This window comes from Eurytemora carolleeae, unplaced genomic scaffold (genome assembly GCF_000591075.1).
Source record: "Eurytemora carolleeae unplaced genomic scaffold, Eaff_2.0 scaffold538, whole genome shotgun sequence".
NCBI lineage: Eukaryota > Metazoa > Arthropoda > Copepoda > Calanoida > Temoridae > Eurytemora > Eurytemora carolleeae.
The window spans coordinates 80,900-104,178 of NW_019396474.1; the positions used below are offsets into that span (position 1 = coordinate 80,900).

Genomic DNA, 23,279 nt, shown 5'->3' on the forward strand with positions numbered 1-23,279 from the left:
CCCTAGGTATATCAGCTAAATATTGGGACACCCTGTATATCAGCTAAATATTGGGACACCCTGTATACCGGCTAAATATTGGGACACCCAGTATATCATCTAAATATTGAGACACCCTGTAATCTGTATATCAGCTAAATATTGAGACACCCTGTATACCAGCTAAATATATGGACACCCTGTATATCATCTAAATATTGAGACACCCTTTAATCTGTATATCAGCTAAATATTAAGACCCCCAGTATACCAGCTAAATATATGGACACCCTGTATATCAGTTAAATATTGAGACACCCTGTATATCCGCTACATATTGGGACACTCTGTATACCAGCTAAATATTGAGACACCCTGTATATCAGCTAAATATTGAGACACCCATACCAGCTAAATATATGGACACCCTGTATACCAGCTAAATATTGGGACACCCTGTATATCAGCTAAATATTGGGACACCCTGTATATCAGCTAAATATTGAGACACCCTGTAATCTGTATATCAGCTAAATACAGATTAACTTCTCCACAATAAAGAAAAGAAATATAATAGAAATAATGGAAATGTATTTTAAGCTCAAACATATTTTACACATTTACATAAATCATACATATCTAGTATCTACATATGTACATCTATTTATTCAGACATAAATCATACATATCTAGTATCTACATATGTACATTTATTTATTCAGACATAAATTATACATATCTACATATGTACATTTATTTATTCGGACATAAATCATACATATCTACATACCTACAATTATTTATTCAGACATAAATCATACATATCTAGTATCTACATATGTACATTTATTTAGTCAGACATAAATTATACATATCTACATATGTACATTTATTTATTCAGACATAAATCGGTCAAAGGATTAAGATTAAGATGTTGTTTTCTTTGCATTTTAAGATGAAACCTTTACACTTTGTATGTTATATTTAAATGACGAAAGCAAAGTCTATAGTTAATATAGTATCTTTTTTCAGACATGATGTGAAAAACTGCACAAAATATTTCAATCTTTACGCACAAAAACATTTTTACGCATAAAATATGTTTTCGCACAACTGAAACATGACAAAAGCAGTAGATTTTGATTGGCAGGTTAGAAAACAAAATCACGATAAAAAGAATTCAAATTACTTATTTACAACAACTGTACGTCGACGTTTAGAGTATTTTACGAATGTTGTGAAGGCAAAAATAATTTTGGGGAAGCTTAGAACTGTATTTATTACAACTAGCTGAAGTGCCCGGCGTTATCCGGAACACTTTGAGAAATAAATTCGATTTTTGTTTAATTTTGTTAAGCCTATGTTCCGGGATACCCCTGTGGTACCCTAAAAAATGTCAGCCCATTCGGTCCAGCCATTTGGCCAGCTATAGTTAACATGTATGGTCAAAGTAAAAATTCAACTAAACTTCACATTGTTATTTATTTTAAGTTAAATAATTATATGTGTTGATTTACATACAAGATCTAGGTTTAATACATGTTTACAAAGTTGAAGTACCAGCTGAAATATTCAAGAGCTAGGTTTGATTTATGTTTACTCGGTTGAAGTACTAGCTGAACTACAGAATGGAGTTAGGTTTAATATATGTTTACTAGGTTAAAGTACTAGCTAAACTATACAAAACCTAGGTTTGATATCTGATTACTAGGTTTAAGTACCGACTGAACTACAGACTGGAGCTAGGTTTGATTTATGTTTACTAGGTTGAAGTACCACCTGAACTACAGACAGGAGCTAGGTTTGAAATATGTTTAATCGGTTGAAGAACTAGCTGAAATACAGACAGGAGCTAGGTTTGATATATGTTTACTAGATTGAATTACTAGCTAAACTATACAAGATCTAGGTTTAATATATGTTTCCTAGGTTGAAGTACTAGCTAAACTATACAAGATCTAGGTTTCATATATGTTTTGCTAGGTTGAAGTACCAACTGAACTACAGACTGGAGCTAGACTTTATATATGTTTACTAGGTTCAAGTACCAGCTAAACTACAGAATGGAGCTAGGTTTAATATATGTTTGCTTGTTTGAAGTTACAGCTGAACTACAGACAGGAGCTAGGTTTAATGTATGTTTACTAGTTTGAAGTACCAACTGAACTACAGACAGGAGTTAGGCTTGATATATGTTTACTAGGTTCAAGTACCAGCTAAACTATACATGATCTAGGTTTGATATATGTTTAGTAGGTTCAAGTACCAGCTAAACTATACATGATCTAGGTTTGATATATGTTTACTAGGTTGAAGCGCCATCTGAACTACAGACTGGAGCTAGGTTTAATATATGTTTACTAGGTTTAAGTACCAACTGAACTACAGACTGGAGCTAGGTTTAATATATGTTTACTAGGTTTAAGTACCAACTGAACTACAGACTGGAGCTAGACTTAATATATATTTACTAGGTTGAAATACCAGCTGAACTACAGACAGGAGCTAGATTTAATATATGTTTACTAGTTTGAAGTACCAACTGAACTACAGACTGGAGCTAGGCTTGATGTATATTTACTAGGTTGAAGTACCAGCTGAACTACAGACTGGAGCTAGGTTTGACAAGTGGGTGGAGGAGAAGGATTCTGTTGATCTTGAAGCAGATGTGTTATTCAGGTAAAAGTATCGCAGGCGGGAGGGGTCCTACAATGGACTGTATCGGAGGCTGGAGGGGTCCTAAAATGAACTGTAGACCAAATTTTTAAAGATCCTCCTGTTTAAGAGTTAAATGTCCAATTATCTTTGGTTTTTAAACCCATATTCTTATAAAAAATTATGGAGTAATCCTTGTTTTCCTGTTTTTGAAAAATTCAATTGCAGATTTATGCTGCATGGAAAAGGAGGGGAATCTAAAGGATTTACATCTATCTGAGATAGATATCCTGTAAAACCTTCCTGGCTAAGGGCATGGCCATTTCTTTTGTGAAAAGAAAATTATTTGAAAAATACTACCGCCATTTATCATCGATATGATATTACAATTGTTGATTTATAAATCTGAGTACAGAAGAAAGATGAGAAAATATATAAATTAGATAAAATTAGGAGATCTCTCAGAATCAGAACACATAGAACTAATAAATTGGTGTTAACTTAATCAAAGTGTCAAACTTAATCAATACTGATAGGAACGATGCATGGAGGGTCAATAAAACCCATTACTTTTTCTTTTCTTAAAGGGACTGTAAGCGTAATTTCATGAGTGTGTGAATTTATGGAAACCCGATTGCATTAACTTACAATTTCAAGTCTGCGATTTGTTAAGTTAACCAAATCATTATTTATTACGCAGGGATTCACAGTTTTTTTTACCAAAAATGATAAAGATAAAAAAATAAAACATTCGTTTCGTTGAAAAAAACCAAGAATTAGAGATAGTTTAAAAAAATTAAAAACGATACTATCGTTTTTCAATACAAACTTGTAGAAAAAACCGTTTTCAAATATATATAAGACAAACGGTTGGGAAACAAAGCGATCGTGATTCGTGGTTAGTTTTTCAAAAATAAAAATAATTGTTGTTGTTTTCTAAAAGTAATCATGTTTATGGTTTAAAGTATAAAAACTTGCTATGATGTTGTTATTAAAAAGCCATCTTTACAAATTCACAAAACCAACACATCTATGACAATATTCAAAAACCGTGCTTCAGTATAATTTTCTAATTAATTTGTTAAAAAATGTTTGACAAAATAAATCGTTTTGTTCATTTTATGATTGTTATTTTTTTGTTTGAGAATTTATTATGTTTAGTTCATGGCCGGGATCTTCTTAAAATTACAAGTTAATTGATTATTGGTATTTAAGTCCTAATAAACACCAATTAAGTTTTATAGAATAATTTGTATTCTTTTAGGAATCAGGATTAGTAACCTAAAATAAGTAAACATTCCCTTTAATTTAAATGATGTTATATCCCAGGGTTGACGAGTATGGATTTTTTCTGCACTGGGTTTGTGACGGAAGAGAAGGGGATGTGCTCGAGCTATCTCAGCTTAATGATATTCGGAGCAAAGATCAACCTAGAGACTCCAGGTACTCATAGACTTAGACACATATTGTAACTCCAGGTACTCATAGACCTAGACACATATTGGTACTCCAGGTACTCATAGACCTTGACACATATTGGGACTCCAGGTACTCATAGACGATACGATATAGAGACTCAAAGTATTCATAGACCTAGACCTATACGAAGACTCCAGGTATTCATAGACCTATCCTATATAGAGACTCAAGGTATTCATAGACCTAGACCTATGTAGAGACTCAAGGTATCCATAGCCCTAGACCTAGATATATATGATGTGATGAAAAAAATCTTAAAATTTTAGTTGTTCAACGAATTTTGACTGCTGATGATCGTCATGAGGCGTGAAACATTATATTTATAGTATAATTCTTTTTTTTGTAAAATGTGAAGATTAAAAACTTAAATATATCTATAAATAAATATTGAATAATTGTTAATGCTCAGGTTGCATGCTACACTGGTTAGAACCCATGGAGAGAATTACAAGGTATTTATTCAACTCTTTTGAACTAAAAAAAAATTCTGTGTTGAATCTTGATATTTTATTAGCAAACATCAATCTGATATTGACAAAGGAAGTAAATACTTGCCCCAAACTCTAATGTTTTAATTCATTTGACCGTTTAACCTGATGACGTTAACTGTCCATTTAATCTTTGTAAACCGAAATAATAGATTTAAGCTACGTCACTAACTACTTACTGTCGGTTCAAATATGTGAAAAGGATTTGAATTGGTGATTCAAATTTTAGCCTGTGTTAGGCAGAAGACAGTTTAGCGACCCTGCAAATTCATTAACCCTAAACCGATTGGACTATGGGGGGGGGGAAAGGGTGTTTTTTATTCTCCCTATGATTTTCTCTTTATATTTGAGATAGAGGATTGTAATACATAGGAGTTAAATTCGGGCCTAGATCTACCTAAACAGAACCCTTCTGCTTAAGTGTATATGATGTTGTTACACAAAAAAAAAGTTTTACTAGACCCTTAATAAACAACTAGTTAAGTAAAATGGATTTACACTCCACAATAGCTGTCTGCTCCATGCTCATTGGACTATTTAAAGACATAAATTGAGTCTAAAAGTTGTCCTCCTATTTCAGAGTTATTTGGTTAGCAATTTGGTAAGAAATTAAATCCCTAAATAAATTTGCAATCTATAATAAATTCCACTTAATTAATCGGGTGTATATTTTCAGAAGTATTATAAATGTTTTAAACTATACCACCAAACCCTCAACCCCTTAACCACTCCTTTTCCCTACGACACGAAATAATAGGAATCTATTTATCAAACATTTAACTTCATAAAAATATTGTTATTTATGTTTAATATACCTGTAATTTATTACATGTTTGAAATAAATCTACTTAATAATTATTGGAGACTACTGTGTCCTAGTTGAGGAGCCTAACCATCGAACCAACTAACCAACGAACCAATTTCCTTACCTAACATCCAAAATAACGTTCTTACTAAGTTCTATTTATAGATTAAATAGTCTAAGTTTGAAATATAAAAAGTTTTCACCATCAAGTTGCAAAGATAGAGGGATTAGAAAATTTGAGCTTGTAGCTAAAACTCAATTTCTTTCTCAATTTTTCTAGAATACATAAAATATAACAGGCATTTTATTCTGAATATAGATAGGTTTCCAATAAAGAAATATCTGTATGTATATATTTATATATGATATATACATATTTATTTATATTTATCTATTTGGCAAAATCCTAAATATTTCTACAAGAAAGTATGTCTGATAGATATTAAGAACTGATCTGAGCTGGGAACTTTTGAATGGTGGATATCGGAATTAAGGCCTGATCCACTCTTTTTCTTAATCTCGAGATTAAATTATGCTTGTTCTCCTCTTGTTATTTATCTCCAGATTAATTAACCGATCGAGATTAAGAATATACCATTCTAAAGTTTTCAGCTCTGACTAACTTACTTTTAAGATGTTAGAAATTTAGCTAAAGGCGAACCTTCAAGACAAGATGGAGATATCCTTATTTTATTTGCAATATAGTAAAAAGAGATATAATCAGCCTGCTAATAAAAAGTCTCATCACTGTTTAAGGAAGGGTCGACTTGCTTTTTGAGTTATGTAGAAGAACTACAGAGGGGGGTTCAAATTGCCCCCCCCTCCAGCAGGAATAGGGTTAAACATTTGAGGAATAGTAAGGGATGTGATATAAACTACAAATAAGATAAATCTTTTATAACATTAATTACAAAGATAAACATAATTAATTATTTCTTTATTTAATAATACCTTGCCTTAGCATTATTTGAAGATATATAACATACTAGCTTGGGAACCAAGCGTTGCCTTAAAACAAATTTTTTTTTCTTTATAAGTGTTTTTCTATGAATTTCTGACATGTTACCAAATAAAAATGTGTTTTCTTATACTAGTGCATATAATCAAACCTTGAGGAGCTACGAGGTCACAAGTTGTACCAGTATTTTCGCACACATTTTACTTTCTCCGTCTTGTTTGCGGTGAATTTTGTTTTATTTCATATTTCGTTTTCAAGATATATTTTATTTTTACTTTTATCTGACATTTGGTTCGGAATATATATCGAACTACGCAAAGCATCTTTGAAAAGAGTGCTCTCTGGTCAAAACAAATACTCCTGATGTATTATTCTCGCTCTGCCAAATGAATATTTTATGAAACAACATTTCTTCCAAAACAATGAAAAACAGAATATATTACTGGGCTTCCAGGGCGCTTCGCGCCCATCTTCTATTTCATTTGTGAACATTTTCTATTTGTATTCATTATAAAACAAAAACAACAAAAAATTTTGTTGATTTTATAAAGAAATGTCGTGGATATTCAGAAATCGAATTTTGTAAGAGGTTCATTTTGAAAATTCGATCGTCCATAAACCTTCCCTAGGGTCACCACGGGTCCCACAAAAAATTTGGGCCAAACGGTTCAGCCGTTTTGACGTTTATTGGACACCTAGACACCCAGGCAAAGTATGTATAGATATTACAAGTGTTAAACCAATGGAACTGATAACTAAAACAATAATTTTAGGCTCCAAATTTCTAATCTCTATGTAACATTGATAGTTTAAATCTTACAGTCTTTTTATTACTTTATTATCAATTTCTGGAACCCATCTTTGCCCGGAAATTAGTCTTTCTCCATAAAGTCAACTCACTCAACTTAGAATTTTTGAACCAAGCCCGTGGTTCGACCGAGTAACGTAATCAATTTTAGGCAAATGTGTCACAGAGTTATAATGCAAGGAAAGTTATTTCAGAGGTGTACGCATCTTTTGCACTTCAGTGTACTGTGACACTGTCTCTGGGCGGTAATGTAAACACAAGACTGATGTCGAAGTCTGACTTGGGATCCATCTTTCACATAAAAAATCAATGAAATATTCTGGTCATAGAAAACTGTGTGAATGATAAAATTTATCCAAATGTAATGCTTTTAGCCTCCTCGGATGCTAAACAAACACTGATGCACCCATTTTTGTTTACAAATCACGCCCAGAGAGAACTGGTTTCAATATGTACGCAGAGTTTACGCAACTGCAATTAACTTTCCTTGAATTATAACCTTGTCAGAGGGTTCTTCAGTTCATGATTTTAACTTTTTCTATAGATGTGGATGGATGGTTTGAGGTTATTGTCTAACAACAACAAAATCAACAACATTTGTCCAATGATGAGTCTGAAAAAACATTGGATGAGACTCAGGTTAAAAAATCAAATCAAAACAAAAAAAAATGTATTGTTCTGTCAACACAAAATATAGTTTTAAATTTACTTCTAAAGTAGGATTTAAGGGAACTGTAACCGTATATATAAATATATACAGATATGTCGACATCAGCCGAAGGCTTAAAGCGTACCCCGATTCACAACGGTACCCTTTATAATGTCGGACATATCTGTAATAATCAACTGAAACGCTTTTGATTGATAAATAATTGGTTTGATTTATTCTGCATTCTATTCAAAAATGGCTGACATTTAGTTTGATTTATTCTGTGTTCTATTCAAAAATGGCTGACATTTAGTTTGATTTATTCTGTGTTCTATTCAAAAATGGCTGACATTTAGTTTGATTTATTCTGTGTTCTATTTAAAATGGCTGACATTTAGTTTGAGTCATTCTGTGTTCAATTCAAAAATGGCTGACATTTAGTTTGATTTATTCTGTGTTCTATTTAAAAAATTTGAAAAGTTTTTGTTTACTTGAATATCGAAATCAGATCCTTATGCTCGAATAAACCATTCAAAATATTGTTTGAATATAAATTTATTCACGATTAAGGAATAATGAGTTGCCATTTTTAGCCACCAGGTGGTGCTTATGTGGCGGCGTGGTGGCGGGTCCGGAATTGGCGCCTTGTCATTCATAATTATTAAAAAAATGATATTCAAAAAACACCTATTACAGAACAGTTTTTTAATGAATTTAGAGGATTAACAGAGTTTGATTATAACAATACAAAAACAGGATTAATTTGCGTTAGTCTGAGTAACATAATAATTCAAAGATTTTGAATAATATATAAAAATAATGTAGAGATCCCTGTATTCACAATTTCTAAATATAATATCAATACTTTCCGATATTAAAAGTTCAGCTGCTCAAAACACTCAGAGGTCAGAAAACATAGTTTAAGACAAGTATCTAATCAGTTTTTTTTAATCTTTTTACTTCATATAATTTTTGGCTTTATTTTCATGAATCATTGACGTTTTTAGAAAATTGCAAGCTTTTCCCATAATTTCATTAAAACTTTATAAAAAAATTTATAAAAGAATTAAAGAGCTTAAAAATAAAAAAAAAATTATTTGTCAATAATATTCTGTTTTTTTTAAAGGGAGTGACCGGCTATGTAAGGTAGTCGAACTGAGTATGCAGTGTTGTGGAAAACTTCTTTTGGATTTATTTGAGACATATTAAACTTTTTAAAGATCTGTAAATCCTGAGTTTGAGCGCAAACTTGACGTTCAAAAATTCCTAGTTGGGGGATGGATACGTTTTCAGAATTTTTTTTTTTTAATTATTTTGCTTTTTGCATATTTTCTGCATTTTACTCTTGAAATTTCAAAATTCAAGATGAATAAAAAAGGAAGTGACAATTTTGTTTCTGATTGGTGAATGGGCATACGAAGACTCTAAGACTTTTAGTTTAATGAACAAGTGTAGCCTTAAAAGAGGGATATTTTCTGTTTTGACAAAGTGAACAAATGTAGCCTTGCATTACTAATTTATCATTGGATAATATTTTACGTCTTAAAGAATGGACTGTCAACAAGACAGTTCATTCTACATTATTGGTGCGACGTTGTGACCTCAGAAGCTCTCTCAGTAGGAGGAGTAATGATAAATAATATAAGATTTCAATCTTAACCCTATCTCTGCTGGGGTACTTGAAAACCAGGATATGCTGGGGGGGGTCAATTTGACCCCCCCCCCTCTAAATCCCATGTTTGATGTCCAAATATGACAAATGATACATCATTAGAAAGCTCTTGTGCTCTACTTTTAGAATCTGCAAAAATATTTGCAAATTTGCAAAAATTGAAATTTTTATCGCAAAATCAAGTTGTATAGTAAAAATGTTTGCAAAAAAAATTGTCCAAAAAATGAAAAATAATACATTTTTGAAAAGCCCTTGACAATGCCATTTCAAATATGCAAAAAATTTTGCAAAATTTTTAATAACCTGATTTTTAATCAAGAAAAACTAAAAATGTGCAAATTTCCTTTGACAGGTTGTTTGCAAAAAAATTGCAATTTTTTTCGCAAAACTTGTGCAATTCGTTTCCTTATGTAAAAGATTTAGTTTGGTACAGGAAAAAGCAGTCATTCAGGCAGTGTGCCTGATGACTCAGGCAGTTAGTATTAAAGCCCGGTTTTAGGCCTAAAGTGAGGGCTTTGGGTATGTAAGAAAAGTCAGAAAATTTCAACAGCCTCAGACCAATACTCTTTGAGTTATGGAAAATTGAGTTATTGGAAAATTTATGTGGGGGGTCAAATTGACCCCCCCCCAGCAGGAATAGGGTTAAATGCAATTTACTTTAGTTTGGCGTGGGACGTTTATATTCTCTTTCTCTCCGACAAAATTTGATAAAATAAAAATTAAAATAATTGTCTAGGTTTCTAGTTTCTGGTGATGGGAGGGTGCAAGTTCGACACATCACAAAAACATTCGCCAGCGGTAGGTTTAACACTTTTCATTTTTTAAATTATTTTTTACTTGAATTCATCTATTTATTGAGTATTTAATTCATTAATAAATTGACTATTTGATTGAACAACTAAATGAATGATTGAACAACTAAATAATTTCTTTATTGATAAAATGATCTATTGATTGATTGATAGATCGATAAATTGATTTATTGATCGATTTAGGAAATTGACCATAAATGACCATTAGTAGGTCTAAATATAGATTTAGTCGGGTAACGGTAAAATCATGCATTAAGGCAATATGCCTGACGACTCAGGCAGTTGGTATGAAAGCTCCGCGTTGAGCCCAAATTGAGTGGCATGTGTTAGTAAGAAAATTAAAACAAGTTGAACAGCCTCAGACCAATACTCCAAAAAACGTAAGGGGGGTCCCAGGAGGGTTACAAACAAATGATTATGTTAGGTACTTTCCTAAAGGAATTATCCTGAGCAGAAACTTCTCAAAAGCATTTTCCCATTTCTGTCCTAGCCTGAGCGCTGAGCCCCATAGCATATTCAAGCCCCACCACCTCGGCCCCCCATTGCAGCCTGCTGAAAGTTGCTGCTAAAGAAATTGCACGTTTGGGAATATGCCACTTGGGAAATTGTCAATTGGGAAGTCACCTTTGGAAAATACCTTTGGGAAAGTACCTAACACCAAAGGGAAAATCCTTTGAAGAATATATAGGTTCAAAAGCTTGACTTTGTATTCAAATGTGTGTTTAGGTAAAACTGAGAAGCTGGTTTACCAAACCTTGTCTGATGTTGGTTTACCAAATGGTAAATCTGATCTCATCAATCTGGAGGAAAATCAGATTTTTTAGTAAATATTTAAAAGAAATTCAATATAATGATGAAAACGAAATAATTGATTCTAACATTGATTTATTTACAAATTTCTTTTGAGAAATATGTTCCTAACCATCTTATTAGATTACTGTATAATTTTTACTTTATTTTTTGTCGTCGTTATTTAATAATTTAAAAAAACTAATTCTGAAAACGTATCTACTCCCATATTAAAAGTTTCAAACTGCCGAATTTGCGCTCAAACTCAGGATTTACAGATCTTTAAAACGTTTTATATGTCTCAAATGAATCCTAAAGAAGATTTCTATTTAACACTGCATACTCAGTTCAACTACCTTACATAGCCGGTCTGTCCCTTTAAAGATATTTTTATTTAAATAAAAACAACATCTTATCAATGAAATTCTCTAATACAAAGATCATAACTATGAATAAAAGTTGGTAATTTGGTTTAATACATCTAGAATTATGTATGAAAGTAAGTTTACTTTTTAGTGCGCAAAATGAATATATTTGTCTATTAATAAAGGAAGTTTAGTTTACTTTTTAATGCGCAAAATGAATATATTTTTCTTTTAATACACAAATTTTATTACTTTTTTGCGCTTAAAATGACAAAAATTACAAAGCCTCAAACTCTGATTTTCAAATCCCTACATTTTTGCAACCCATGATGTTGTAGAACATCATGGGTTGCAAAGCTATGAATTCTATTAGATAAAGTAGTCTGAATTTAAATAAAGTTTTACACTATAAGATTAAAACATTTGAGTTTGTTGTAAAGACTCAATTTCTTTTCTTAATTTGTCATGGGGCAAGAAAAACTTTCCCTGCACATACTTGTATTTGTTTTTCACTAATTAAATGTTTTAATTGTGTTTCCATTCTTTAAAGAAACATTTACAAATGTTTTCACTTACCTATATTCTTAAACGAGTACACTATTGACTTTTTTATTTAGTTTTCAGAAAAATATCTTTTAATATTGTTTCCAGTAAAAAAAAGAATTTTTTCGGTTGAGATCTTTCAAATATGTTCTTATATTATCGGCTCAACAATTAATTCATGGTCAAAAATCAGTTTTTTTTTGTAAAGGATTTTACATTTGAAAAATTCTACGCCATCTACCAAACTATTTGTCCCAGGAATGATATTGATGAACTTTTCAGGTGAATATAATTTTAGTCTTTAATTTAAAGAGGAAAATATGTCTTCGTGAGAAAAACTTAGAAAAGAGAAAACTCTATAAATAAAGTTAGTTTTGAATGATTTCAGATAACAAAAATAAGAAATTTTTATTTTCATGTTTGTCGAAAAAAAACTTTTTTATTTCACCGAACGAATGGATTAACATGGGGGGGTCCCGGTTAGGCATAAACGCCCGACATATGTAAGTTAGAAAGAAAGGCAAAAATTTGAACAGCCTCAGACAAACACTTTTTTATTTATGTCTAAAAATGTTAGTGCAGTGGGAGCGGTCGGATCAGGGTTAAATTAAATAAGTTTCTTTATTTTATTAAAACTCTGACTTTAAAATCTCTCATCTTAGCTGAGCTCAGATTGCAAAGATATAAGGATTATAAAATTAAGTTTAAGCCAGGTTAAGACAAGGTTGATTTAGGATGATTTAGGAAACTGATCACAAAGTTAAAATTTATTTTGTAATTTTCAAAAATAATATTTTAAAAAATAACATTCTAAAAAACTAATCACGAAAATTCAAAAATGTTTTACTTTGCATGCAGGATTATTATAAAAACTTTGATTAATTCCTGATCATGTCTCATGTCACACTTTTCATAGCTTTAAACTGCAGTACTGTTTAATGTTTACAATATACTTGCAGTACGCTATAATGTTTACAATATACTTGCAGTACGGTTTAATGTTTACAATATACTTGCGACTATATGTTTATTTTCTTGAACTATTTTATGTTTAATATTTTCTTTACTTGTATCTCAGCTTTTCGGGCTAAAGTTTGAAGTTTTAGACTGCAGTAAATTATGATAAAAAATATATGATACTGCAGTACATATTCCATTTAAAGGTACATGGTTAAACATCAAGATGGTGACATAAATGTGCCTGCAGTCTGCACCACTTGCAGAGTAGTGCGTGTTTGGTTTTCTTTCAATTTTGTTCGGCAATTGTCCCTTAAGGCCTATTCCGTTCTTTTTTTCAGTTGTTCATAAAAAAAATAATTTCGATCGTTTTCAGAATTATCGTTTATTTTCCATTTATTTTGTTCGTTTTCCAACTGTACGATCGTTCAATTATATTGTTTTTTTCATTTAGATCGTACTAAGTAAAAGTATCTGCAGTTCAATCAATAAAACTGTTCGTTCAGTAAAAAAAACGCTATTTATAAAAATACGTCCAAAAAATCGTTCATCTAGTAAAAGAGTTTGTTAGATTTTTTGGAACAGTAAAAAACAATTGTTTTTTTTCAAGTTTGTCCGAACAAACGATTTAGAAATCATGCTTAAACGGTTTAATTGATCCATAAAGCGTTCGTTTTTTTTCGTTTTTCAAATACGAATAAACCAAACCATTCTTTCATTGTTCGTTAACTTTTCTGAACCATTGTTAAAAAAAGTTTGCTTTTTAACAAAAACGATTCCCATCTACACCCTGTAATGAAACCCTTACACCCATAATGTATTTGTCTCTCTAAGGACGATCAACCCAAACTTCCATTATATATTTGTCACTCTTAGGACGATCAACCCATACCTCCATTATATATTTGTCTCTCTTAGGTCGATCAACTCATACCTCCATTATATATTTGTCTCTCTTAGGACGATCAACCCATACCTCCATTATACATTTTTCTCTCTTAGGACGATCAACGAAGATCAGGAGGAAAGAACTTATATAGAGTCAAGTAAACTGATCGAATTCTTAAACGAAAAGCAGAGAGATCCTAGGTAGTTTCACTTTTTATTTTACTTTTAACTCCGAAGGAACCATTTCATGATTTGAAATCTAATCTATTCTTTCTCAAAGTGTTAAAAAAAATGTTAAAATAAATTGGTTTTCCGAAAATTCAAGAAATAAACAGCTTCCCGTATTTCTGTACACCATCATAATTTTGTTTGGTGCGAAAGTTTAAGCTATATTATTTATTATCCATATATCTTTCAAATAATGCTTTAAGTGCGAGAATTTTATTTCATTTATTTTAGAAATAACGCTTAAAGTTTCGTAAAATTGATCTGCTTTTAATAACAAACTTTTCAGTTTTCAAGAGTACAATTTTTTTAGAGCTTTTTGAGTATTAAGAATAAAAACTTTGATTATTCAACCATATCAGATATTCAAACATTTCAACATATTTGTTATAAATAGAAGATGAACTTTTGTATTGTGGATATTGAGATCAATGCTTGATCTTGCTTGATTTCAAGTTTATTATGAAATACCGCGGTGCTTGTAATTCTAACCTGAGGGAATACATAAAATGAAGAGCTTAAGCCTTAATTTCTAAAAAAAGAGCTAACGGTGAAAATAAGATCAAGCTATCGAGATAATGACCAACACAAAAGTTTGGTTCTTTAGATTAAATGAGATCTTGTATCCGCACTACAATGAGGCAAGAGTACTGGAGATTCTCACTAAATATGAAACAGATCCGGAACTACTGAATAAAAAAGCAATTGGAAAAGAAGGCTTTACAAGGTAGAATGTTACATATACAGATACAGATACGGATACAGATACAGATACAGATACAGATACAGATACAGATACAGATACAGATACAGATACAAATACAGATACAAATACAGATACAAATACAGATACAGATACAGATACAGATACGGATACAGATACAGATACAGATACAGATACAGATACAGATACAGATACAGATACAGATACAGATACAGATACAGATACAGATGCAGATGCAGATACAGATACAGATTCAGTTACAGATTCAGTTACATATTCAGGTACAGATACAAATACAGATACAGATACGGATTAAGATAAACAGAAACGGATACAGATACGGATATAGATATGAATATGGATACAAACACAGATACTTTTAGGTACTTGATGTCAGATGAGAATGCACCAGTTTTCCTGGATAGGCTTGACATATACCAGGTGCAGTGTATAGTGCTTTTTTTTATTTCTTTAGTAAAATGTAACTACACTCCCCTGTATTTTAGTAAAATGTAACTGTACTCCCCTGTATTTTAGTAAATTGTAACTGTACTCCCCTGTATTTTAGTAAAATGTAACTGTACTCCCCTGTATTTTAGTAAAATGTAACTGTACTCCCATGTATTTTATGTAACTATCTTCCTGTATTTTTGGGGAATGGATTAAAATCTTAAATCTTTTCATTAAAAGCTGTTCTTGTTCTTTATATGGATATTTAAAAGATCGCTTTTTTATCACATATGTATACCGAAACTTTATTCCCCTGAATTGTTGAAAATATTAAGAAGGCTGGTTTAAATATTAAGAAAGCTATAGAGTGTTGAGTGTTTTAAACTGTTTCCTCCTGTATTGCTGGATTTATATTTAATGATTGGTCTATTTTTGTCTAGTTAGTATATTGTTACAGCTTTTACCCCTGACTTCTTGGAAGTTAACAAATCTCTGTCATTGAACTATTCTTCTTGTTTTTTTTCTGAATATCAAAAAATATCGCTTTTTATCTATTTGATATAGTTGCACTAAATGCCCCTGAATTGGTTGGATATTAAGCATAATTGGATGAGCGAGGGATGAAACCTCACCAGTTTCATCCCTCGCTCATCCAATTATACGATTAGTGTCATGTATCAGGGAATTATCCAATTAGAAATTAAAAGGGACTGTTGGTGTAATTTCAAGTCAACCTCATTGTAAAGAGGGGAATCCTCGATTTACAACAGTATGTAATAAATATCGGGTTATACGATATTTCATAAATATTTGCAATATGTTGTACACTTTTAGTAATTAATGTTTGTACATAAAACTGTTTTATTCATTTGAACCGCGTTCTAAATGAATACTTAAAATAATGTGAAGATGTATATGACGAAAATCTTTAATTACAACTATTTTGATTGTGCTGAAATGTTGTTTATGTGAAGAACTTTTAAGAGTACGGCATTTACTACAGGTAGACTTTAAACCTTTGGCAGATCATCGAGTGCAGTGAACTCTGTGTGTTTATCTTTAAAATTGTGTTTACATTACCGGAAAATTAAAGTGTACGCTGGCGTCCTTGATCTTTCATCAGTCAATGGTTTAAAGGTAACTGTTGTGAATTGGACACTCCAATATACAAATCGAGGGTCGCGTAAAATTACGACCATAGTCCCTTTAAGCTGAGAATTAAGAAAAGATAAGAAAAAAATCATGTTTCTAATGTTTTTAGATTGAGCAACCAATTTTACCATAAAAAAAAATAATAAAAGATTATAGTTTTTTTCCATTTCCATGAATTTTTTGAAATTATGATATATAATCTAAAACAGTTCTTCAATCAATCAATCAATATGATTGTACTTTATCCTCTGACAATACATATTTCTTATTTCTGGCAAGGACAACTTTTATTGTGGAAACCCACAATCATCAGTTTACAAAAATTGGCAGCATAAAACTAGGTCAGGGGCATAAGTTCAGCCTCCCACGGTAATCTAGACGTCACTCGGTTGATAGGCAGAAAGCCTTTGCATAACATAATAAGCTGTAGTCAGATGCTTTTCTTATGCAAAATGTTGACACAAAAGTCTTAAAATCATCTTTTTGCTTTATCCAGATATATTTCATTATTTTAACGCTGTGGTCTACTCTCTGTATAATGTGCTTTTACCGAGAAACCACATTTGAAAATAATCAATTTTCAGCTGGAAAATTTGTAATATAATATTCTGATGTGAATTGAACATGCAGACACTGTAAATTAAGTGTTACTTAAAGTTTTGTCAACAGTTTCTTTAAATCTGTTCTGAATTTGTTTATATTTATCTAGGAACCGTTTCTTTAAATCTGTTCTGAATTTGTTTAAATTTATCTTGGAACAGTCTCTTTAAATCTGTTCTGAATTTGATTCTAATTATCTAGGAACAGTCTCTTTAAATCTGTTCAGAATTTGTTTCTAATTATCTAGGAACAGTTTCTTTAAATCTGTTCTGAATTTGTTTCTAATTATTTAGGAACAGTCTCTTTAAATTTGTTCTGAATTTGTTTCTAATTATCTAGGATATGGACCAACCATTGTCTCACTACTACATAAACTCATCTCACAACACTTATCTATCTGGCAGACAATTCGGAGGGAAATCATCTGTAGAGATGTACAGACAGGTACATTAACATGTACAGATAGGTGCATATACATTTACAGATAGGTAGATAAATGTACAGATTGGTAGATACAGTAAGATAGGTAGACAGGCAGGTATATATACAGTACAGATATATAGATAAATGTTCAGATAAGTAGGTACATGTACAAATAGTTGAATACATGTACAGATATGTAAATATGAGTACAGATAGATCGATACATGTCCAGCTAAGTTCAAACATGTACACATAAGTGCATGCATAGCATGTAGAGATAGTTGGATACATTTTCAAATAGATAGATACTTGTTCAGATAAATAGATACATGTACAGATAGGTACAAATACATGGTCAGATACATAAGTACATGTTCAGATAATTAGATATATGTACAGATAGCTGGATACATGTACAGATAGATGGATACATGTACAGATATGTAGATACATGTTAAGATAAGTAAAGACATGTACAGATAAGTATATACATGTACAGATAGGTATATATATGTTCAAATAGGTATGTAAGTATGCAAGAGAAATAGATTAATGTACAGATAAAGAGATACATGTACAGATAGGTATAAGCATACATTTACATTTACAAACATGAACAGATTAATATGTAAACACGCAATACAGATTAATTCATGTACAGGTAGAGAATTGCATGTACAAATAGGAAAATACATATAAAGATAGGCACATACAAAACCATGTGCTGAATTAGGTAGATAAATGTACAGAAAGGTTGATAAAAGTACAGGTATGTTCTATTAATGTACATTAATGTAGGTACTATAATTAGTTATTTAGTTGTGAAGAACTAGACTGCTGGGATGGAAAGGGTTAAACTATATCTCCCCTAGGTTCTACTAGCTGGGTGTAGTTGTGTAGAACTAGGTTGCTGGGATGGAAAGGGTTAAACTATATCTCCCCTAGGTTCTACAATCTGGGTGTAGATGTGTAGAACTAGGTTGCCGGGATGGAAAGGATTAAACTATATCTCCCCTAGGTTCTACTAGCTGGGTGTAGATGTGTAGAACTAGATTGCTGGGATGGAAAGGATTAAACTATATCTCCCCTAGGTTCTACTAGCTGGGTGTAGATGTGTAGAACTGGATTGCTGGGATGGAAAGGGTTAAACTATATCTCCCCTAGGTTCTACTAGCTGGCTGTAGATGTGTAGAACTGGATTGCTGGGATGGAAAGGGAGATGATCAGGAGCCTATTATAACTCATGGCAGAGCTATGTGTACAGAAATCAATTTCAAGGTATTTTTATGTTTCCTTTAAGGAATTGTTTAAAAATAAACTTAATGTCATAAGCATTGAATTCAGAGTCAAAAGATGTTCCCAAGGCCAGAATGTACAGTTTGTCATGTAAAAATATCTTGGGCTTGGTTCATATTAAAAAAAATTAGGATATTACATTTGACCCCTTGAGACCCTGACATACAATTTTCTGAATTATGATTAAGATCTCTTAGATTTCACTAATGGGGATTATTTATTTGGCGTACTGCCCCTTTTTGCCTTACAAAGTCTGTATTTGTACTGTACAGAGCTTGCTCTAACTGGTGGTACTTAAAATATGTCTGAGTTTATATTGAAATTAAATTATAAATTATTTTATTCGGGGAATGCTTAGATTTAATTGAATATTTTTCTCTATAATCATGCATTGAATCATCTGTATAAGTTTGCAGAATGAATTCAAATTGGCAACACTCCTAAAAAGACTAGTTTAATCCGGTTTAATATTAAGCTTTCCACACTCTAAAATCGAGATATCGAGATCAATGCTTGATCTCCTCTTGTTAATCTTAAGATTATTTTAATCTTTAGTTTGTATCGGTAAATTTGATATAATTCAACCAATAAGAGGAGTGTATGCAGAATCCCGAAGAGCCAATCAGAGGACGGGAAATTTAAAGTTTTACGCGCCATTTAATAAGAGAACTCTTATTGGTCGGAATCCGGTAGAGGTATCCATAAAGAGGAAAAAATAACCAGATCTGAAAACTTTAGAATGAGATTTCCATAATTCCAATTACTTAATCTGAGTATCCTATGGACACACTTTTGATTTTCTTCTTAAACTGTTCTTTCTTGGATATAGTAGAGAAAAATCAAAAACCAGTTTTTCTAAATTAGAGAGTCCCACCTGTTTCTTTATATTAGTCTTAAATGGCGCGCAAAATTTCAAATTTATCGGCTTCATATACGCGACTCTGATTGGTTGAGTTTTATACACTTCTCAGGATTCAAGTACAAGATTAGGTTAGTCTCGAAATTAAGAAAAAGAGAGGATCAAGCATTAATCTCGATATTTTAATCAAATTTTCTGGATTTTGTTTTAAAATGAATACAAGTCGGATATAATTATAATTTTTTCTTGTACTTGAATTATAAGTATAAGACGACGACATTGAATCAACGTTCTGTTTATTTGATTTTCTTATTAACCAAACAGTTTCACCTGATGCATGATAATAAGATTACTAAGTAAAACTATTGTGTTTTATGTTCATTGTTGAGTCTTTTTACTTAAGTCCCACAGTCGTCTTTCTATTCTTTAGTTTTACTGTTTTTAAAAGGTTTATCAAACATGTATGAACAAATTGAGATTTTATTTTTTAGGAAGTAATTTACGCCATTCGAGATTGTGCCTTTGTAACTTCCCAGTATCCTGTCATTCTTTCATTTGAGAACCATTGTAGCAGACCACAACAATTAAAGGTATTTAATGATACTCTAGCAGACTACACAATTTAAGGTATTACATGATACTGTAGCAGACCACAACAATTTAAGGTAGTTAATGATACTACAGCAGACAACACCTATTTAAGGTATTAAATGATACTCTAGCAGATCACAACAATTTAAGGTATTAAATGATACTCTAGCAGATCATAACAATTTAAGGTATTAAATGATACTCTAACAGACGACAAGAATTTAAGATATTTAATGATACTACAGCAGACCACAACAATTTAAGATATTTAATGATACTACAGCAGACCACAACAATTTAAGGCATTTAATGATACTGTAGCAGACACCGACATTGAAGGTAATATCTTTTATCTTAATTTAAAGGTACTGTTAGCGTAAGTTCAAGTGACCCTCCATGCATAAGTAGCAATGATATCCCTGAAAAGCTTTGTTTGATCAAGTATACATAAGTTATCAATGATTAAAGTTTTTCTCTACAAACGAATTACCGAAAAAAAACACTTTTAAGCCTAGAAAAACGACAATATTTTCCACAATATTGATTAAATAAAGGTTTCAAGGATAACGTTGTATATCGGGCATATTGAGGGTCACTTTAAGTAACGGCTACAGTCTCTTTGAGAGACTGGAAGCAGAGCAAAACTTAATATTTCTTCCGATAGTTTTGATCGAAAATTATAAAGTTGGGTTCAAAAATCCGCTGGATTTCATACATAAAGTCTTTTGGAAAATATATGATGCAAAAGTAAAATTTTCCTGTAATTCAAAATTAATTTTTTTTTTTTGCACATCATTGGATTTAACTTTAAAATTAAAAGATTAAGGGATTTATTGAAATTTAACATAAGAAGTGCCAAACTAGAAATACAAATTATCCATGGAAAGGCTGGGGCCGGGGGGACTGAAGTCTTTAAAGTCTCTTCCTTTTACTTATAAAAATGAATTTTTAAGATGGCAAAGTACTGTGTGGATATATTTGGTGACCTGCTCCTCAAGGATCCCTTGAAGGAGGTCGCTCTACTACCTGGAGTACCTCTTCCTTCTCCTAACCTCCTTAAAGGAACCAACCCAAACTCTTATTTTTACTTGCTGGCATAAAATATCAAAATATTAAAATACACATCAAATAATTATTATTTACAATAAAAGTTTTACATGCCCTGAGCTGGAAACGATTGTATTGGATAACCATAATTCCGTTCGCTTTTTCTCGACATCCACTGAAAACACTTTTGATGTTCTGCTTAACCCTATTCCAGCTGGGGGGGGGGGTCAATTTGACCCTCCCCCTGTAGTTTTTTTTACATAACTCAAAAAGTATTGGTCTGAGGCTGTTGAAATTTTCTGACTTTTCTCACATACCGAAAGCCCTCCCTTAAGCCTAAAACCGGGCTTTAACACTAACTGCCTGAGTCCTCAGGCACACTGCCTGAATGACTGCTTTTGCCTGTAACAAACTAAATCTTTGTTTTGACCCACTTTCACTTGTCAGATTTTGATAAAATTTAGCTTTTTGGAAATCCTCTGACAAAAGGAAACGGATTGCACAAGTTTTGCAAACAACCTGTCAAAGGAAATTTGCACATTTTTAGTTTTTCTTAATTAAAAATCAGAGATGGAATTTAAAGAATTTGAGCCGCGGTTTAAATCCGTCAAAATCCGCCAAAACCCGGTTTAAATTTAGCGCCAGCTTAAATCTTGAAACATTTGATACAATTTTAAGTGGAACCAACCATATTTGAACCGCGGCTTAAATTTAAACCGCCGCTCAAATTCTTTAAATTCGGCCACAGGTTATTTAAAATTTTGCAAAAAATTTTGCATATTTGAAATGGCATAGTCAAGGGCTTTTCAAAAATGTATAATTTTTCATTTTTTTGACAATTTTTTTTGCATACATTTTTACTATATAACTGGATTTTGCGATAAAAAATTCAATTTTTGCAAATTTGCAATTTTTTTTGCAGATTCTAAAAGTAGAGGACAAGAGCTTTCTAATGATGTATCATTTGTCATATTTGGACATAAAACATGGGATTTAGAGGGGGCATATCCTGGTTTTCAAGTACCCCAGCAGGGATAGGGTTAATCCTCTCTTTTGGATATCCTTGCTGGGTTCCGGCTAATGAGAGTTCTCTTTATAATTGTGTGCCTGGCTTCTGATTGGCCGTTTTGTTTCTAAAAACGACACTCTAATTTGTTGAATTTCGGACACTTACCTGGATCAAAAATAAAGATTAAAACTGCATGCTGAGATCATAGATCTATCTATACATCTAATGAAGTTAGGTTGGTGCTTGCAGGCAAAATCTTGATAAAAAACAAGCGTCTGAAGACAGATGTGGAGAAGTATGAGCTAGAACTGTTCTGGAGAGGGGAGTTCTCTATCGATGAGAACGAGGAACCTAAGGAGGATGCTAGTGCTGCACCAGCACAAGGTGAATTAGCATCTATACATATAGAGTTGGGCGCGTTCGGCCTTTTGTTCTTTTCGTTTGTTCATCGTTTGTGAGCGACATATTTCGTTAATTTTTTTAATCGTTCAAAAAATATTAATCTCGTTTGTTATCAAAATTATCGTTCATTTTCCATATATTTCGTTCGTTTTCTCACTGAACAATTGTTTGGGGAAATCTTTCATTCAGAAAAATTGTTCGTTCATTTAAAAAATTGATCGTTTTTTCAAACTTTGTTAAAAAACGGTCAGTCAGCAAATAAACTACCTTTTTTTAAAAAAAAATTTGTTCGAAAAAATCTTCCGTTTTTTCTGAACGACACCATTTTTCACGAACAAATTTGCTCGTTCTTAAAAATGTTCGTTCTTTCACAAAAATATATGCCCATCTCTATAGACTATATACAGATTACAGAGTGTCCAACATCATATTGGATCGTTAATGACTGTATATTGCGATTTTCAGGACTAATCAGAAAATTTACAAAGAATAAATCATTTTCAAAAACTGCATAAGGCCAATATAAAAATTTGCTTGTAGAAAAGTTTTTTGAGTATTATTTGCGTATTTTGTCGTGTTAGTTTGGAGACAATTCAATATAATAGGGGGCGCTCCAACAAGCTAGGGAACCCAGCTTAGCTCTGGAAAATTTTT

At 31.8% G+C, this 23,279-nt stretch overlaps 1 protein-coding gene across 1 annotated transcript in view; it reads left to right on the plus strand.

Annotated features, from left to right (window-relative positions):
- The first annotated feature begins 1,015 nt into the window (after positions 1-1,015).
- The window catches only part of LOC111703941 (1-phosphatidylinositol 4,5-bisphosphate phosphodiesterase), a 48,284-nt gene continuing 26,020 nt past the window's right edge, over positions 1,016-23,279 (plus strand). Inside the window, exons 1-16 of the mRNA XM_023476037.1 lie at positions 1,016-1,129; positions 2,564-2,658; positions 3,964-4,077; positions 4,523-4,565; positions 7,717-7,811; positions 10,230-10,291; positions 11,032-11,111; positions 12,211-12,284; positions 13,962-14,048; positions 14,680-14,799; positions 15,180-15,237; positions 17,338-17,442; positions 18,586-18,699; positions 20,068-20,166; positions 21,121-21,229; positions 22,473-22,607. Coding sequence (XP_023331805.1) covers positions 1,100-1,129; positions 2,564-2,658; positions 3,964-4,077; positions 4,523-4,565; positions 7,717-7,811; positions 10,230-10,291; positions 11,032-11,111; positions 12,211-12,284; positions 13,962-14,048; positions 14,680-14,799; positions 15,180-15,237; positions 17,338-17,442; positions 18,586-18,699; positions 20,068-20,166; positions 21,121-21,229; positions 22,473-22,607 — 1,420 coding nt within the window. The 5' untranslated portion in view covers positions 1,016-1,099. The remainder of the gene's footprint in view (positions 1,130-2,563; positions 2,659-3,963; positions 4,078-4,522; positions 4,566-7,716; positions 7,812-10,229; positions 10,292-11,031; positions 11,112-12,210; positions 12,285-13,961; positions 14,049-14,679; positions 14,800-15,179; positions 15,238-17,337; positions 17,443-18,585; positions 18,700-20,067; positions 20,167-21,120; positions 21,230-22,472; positions 22,608-23,279) is intronic.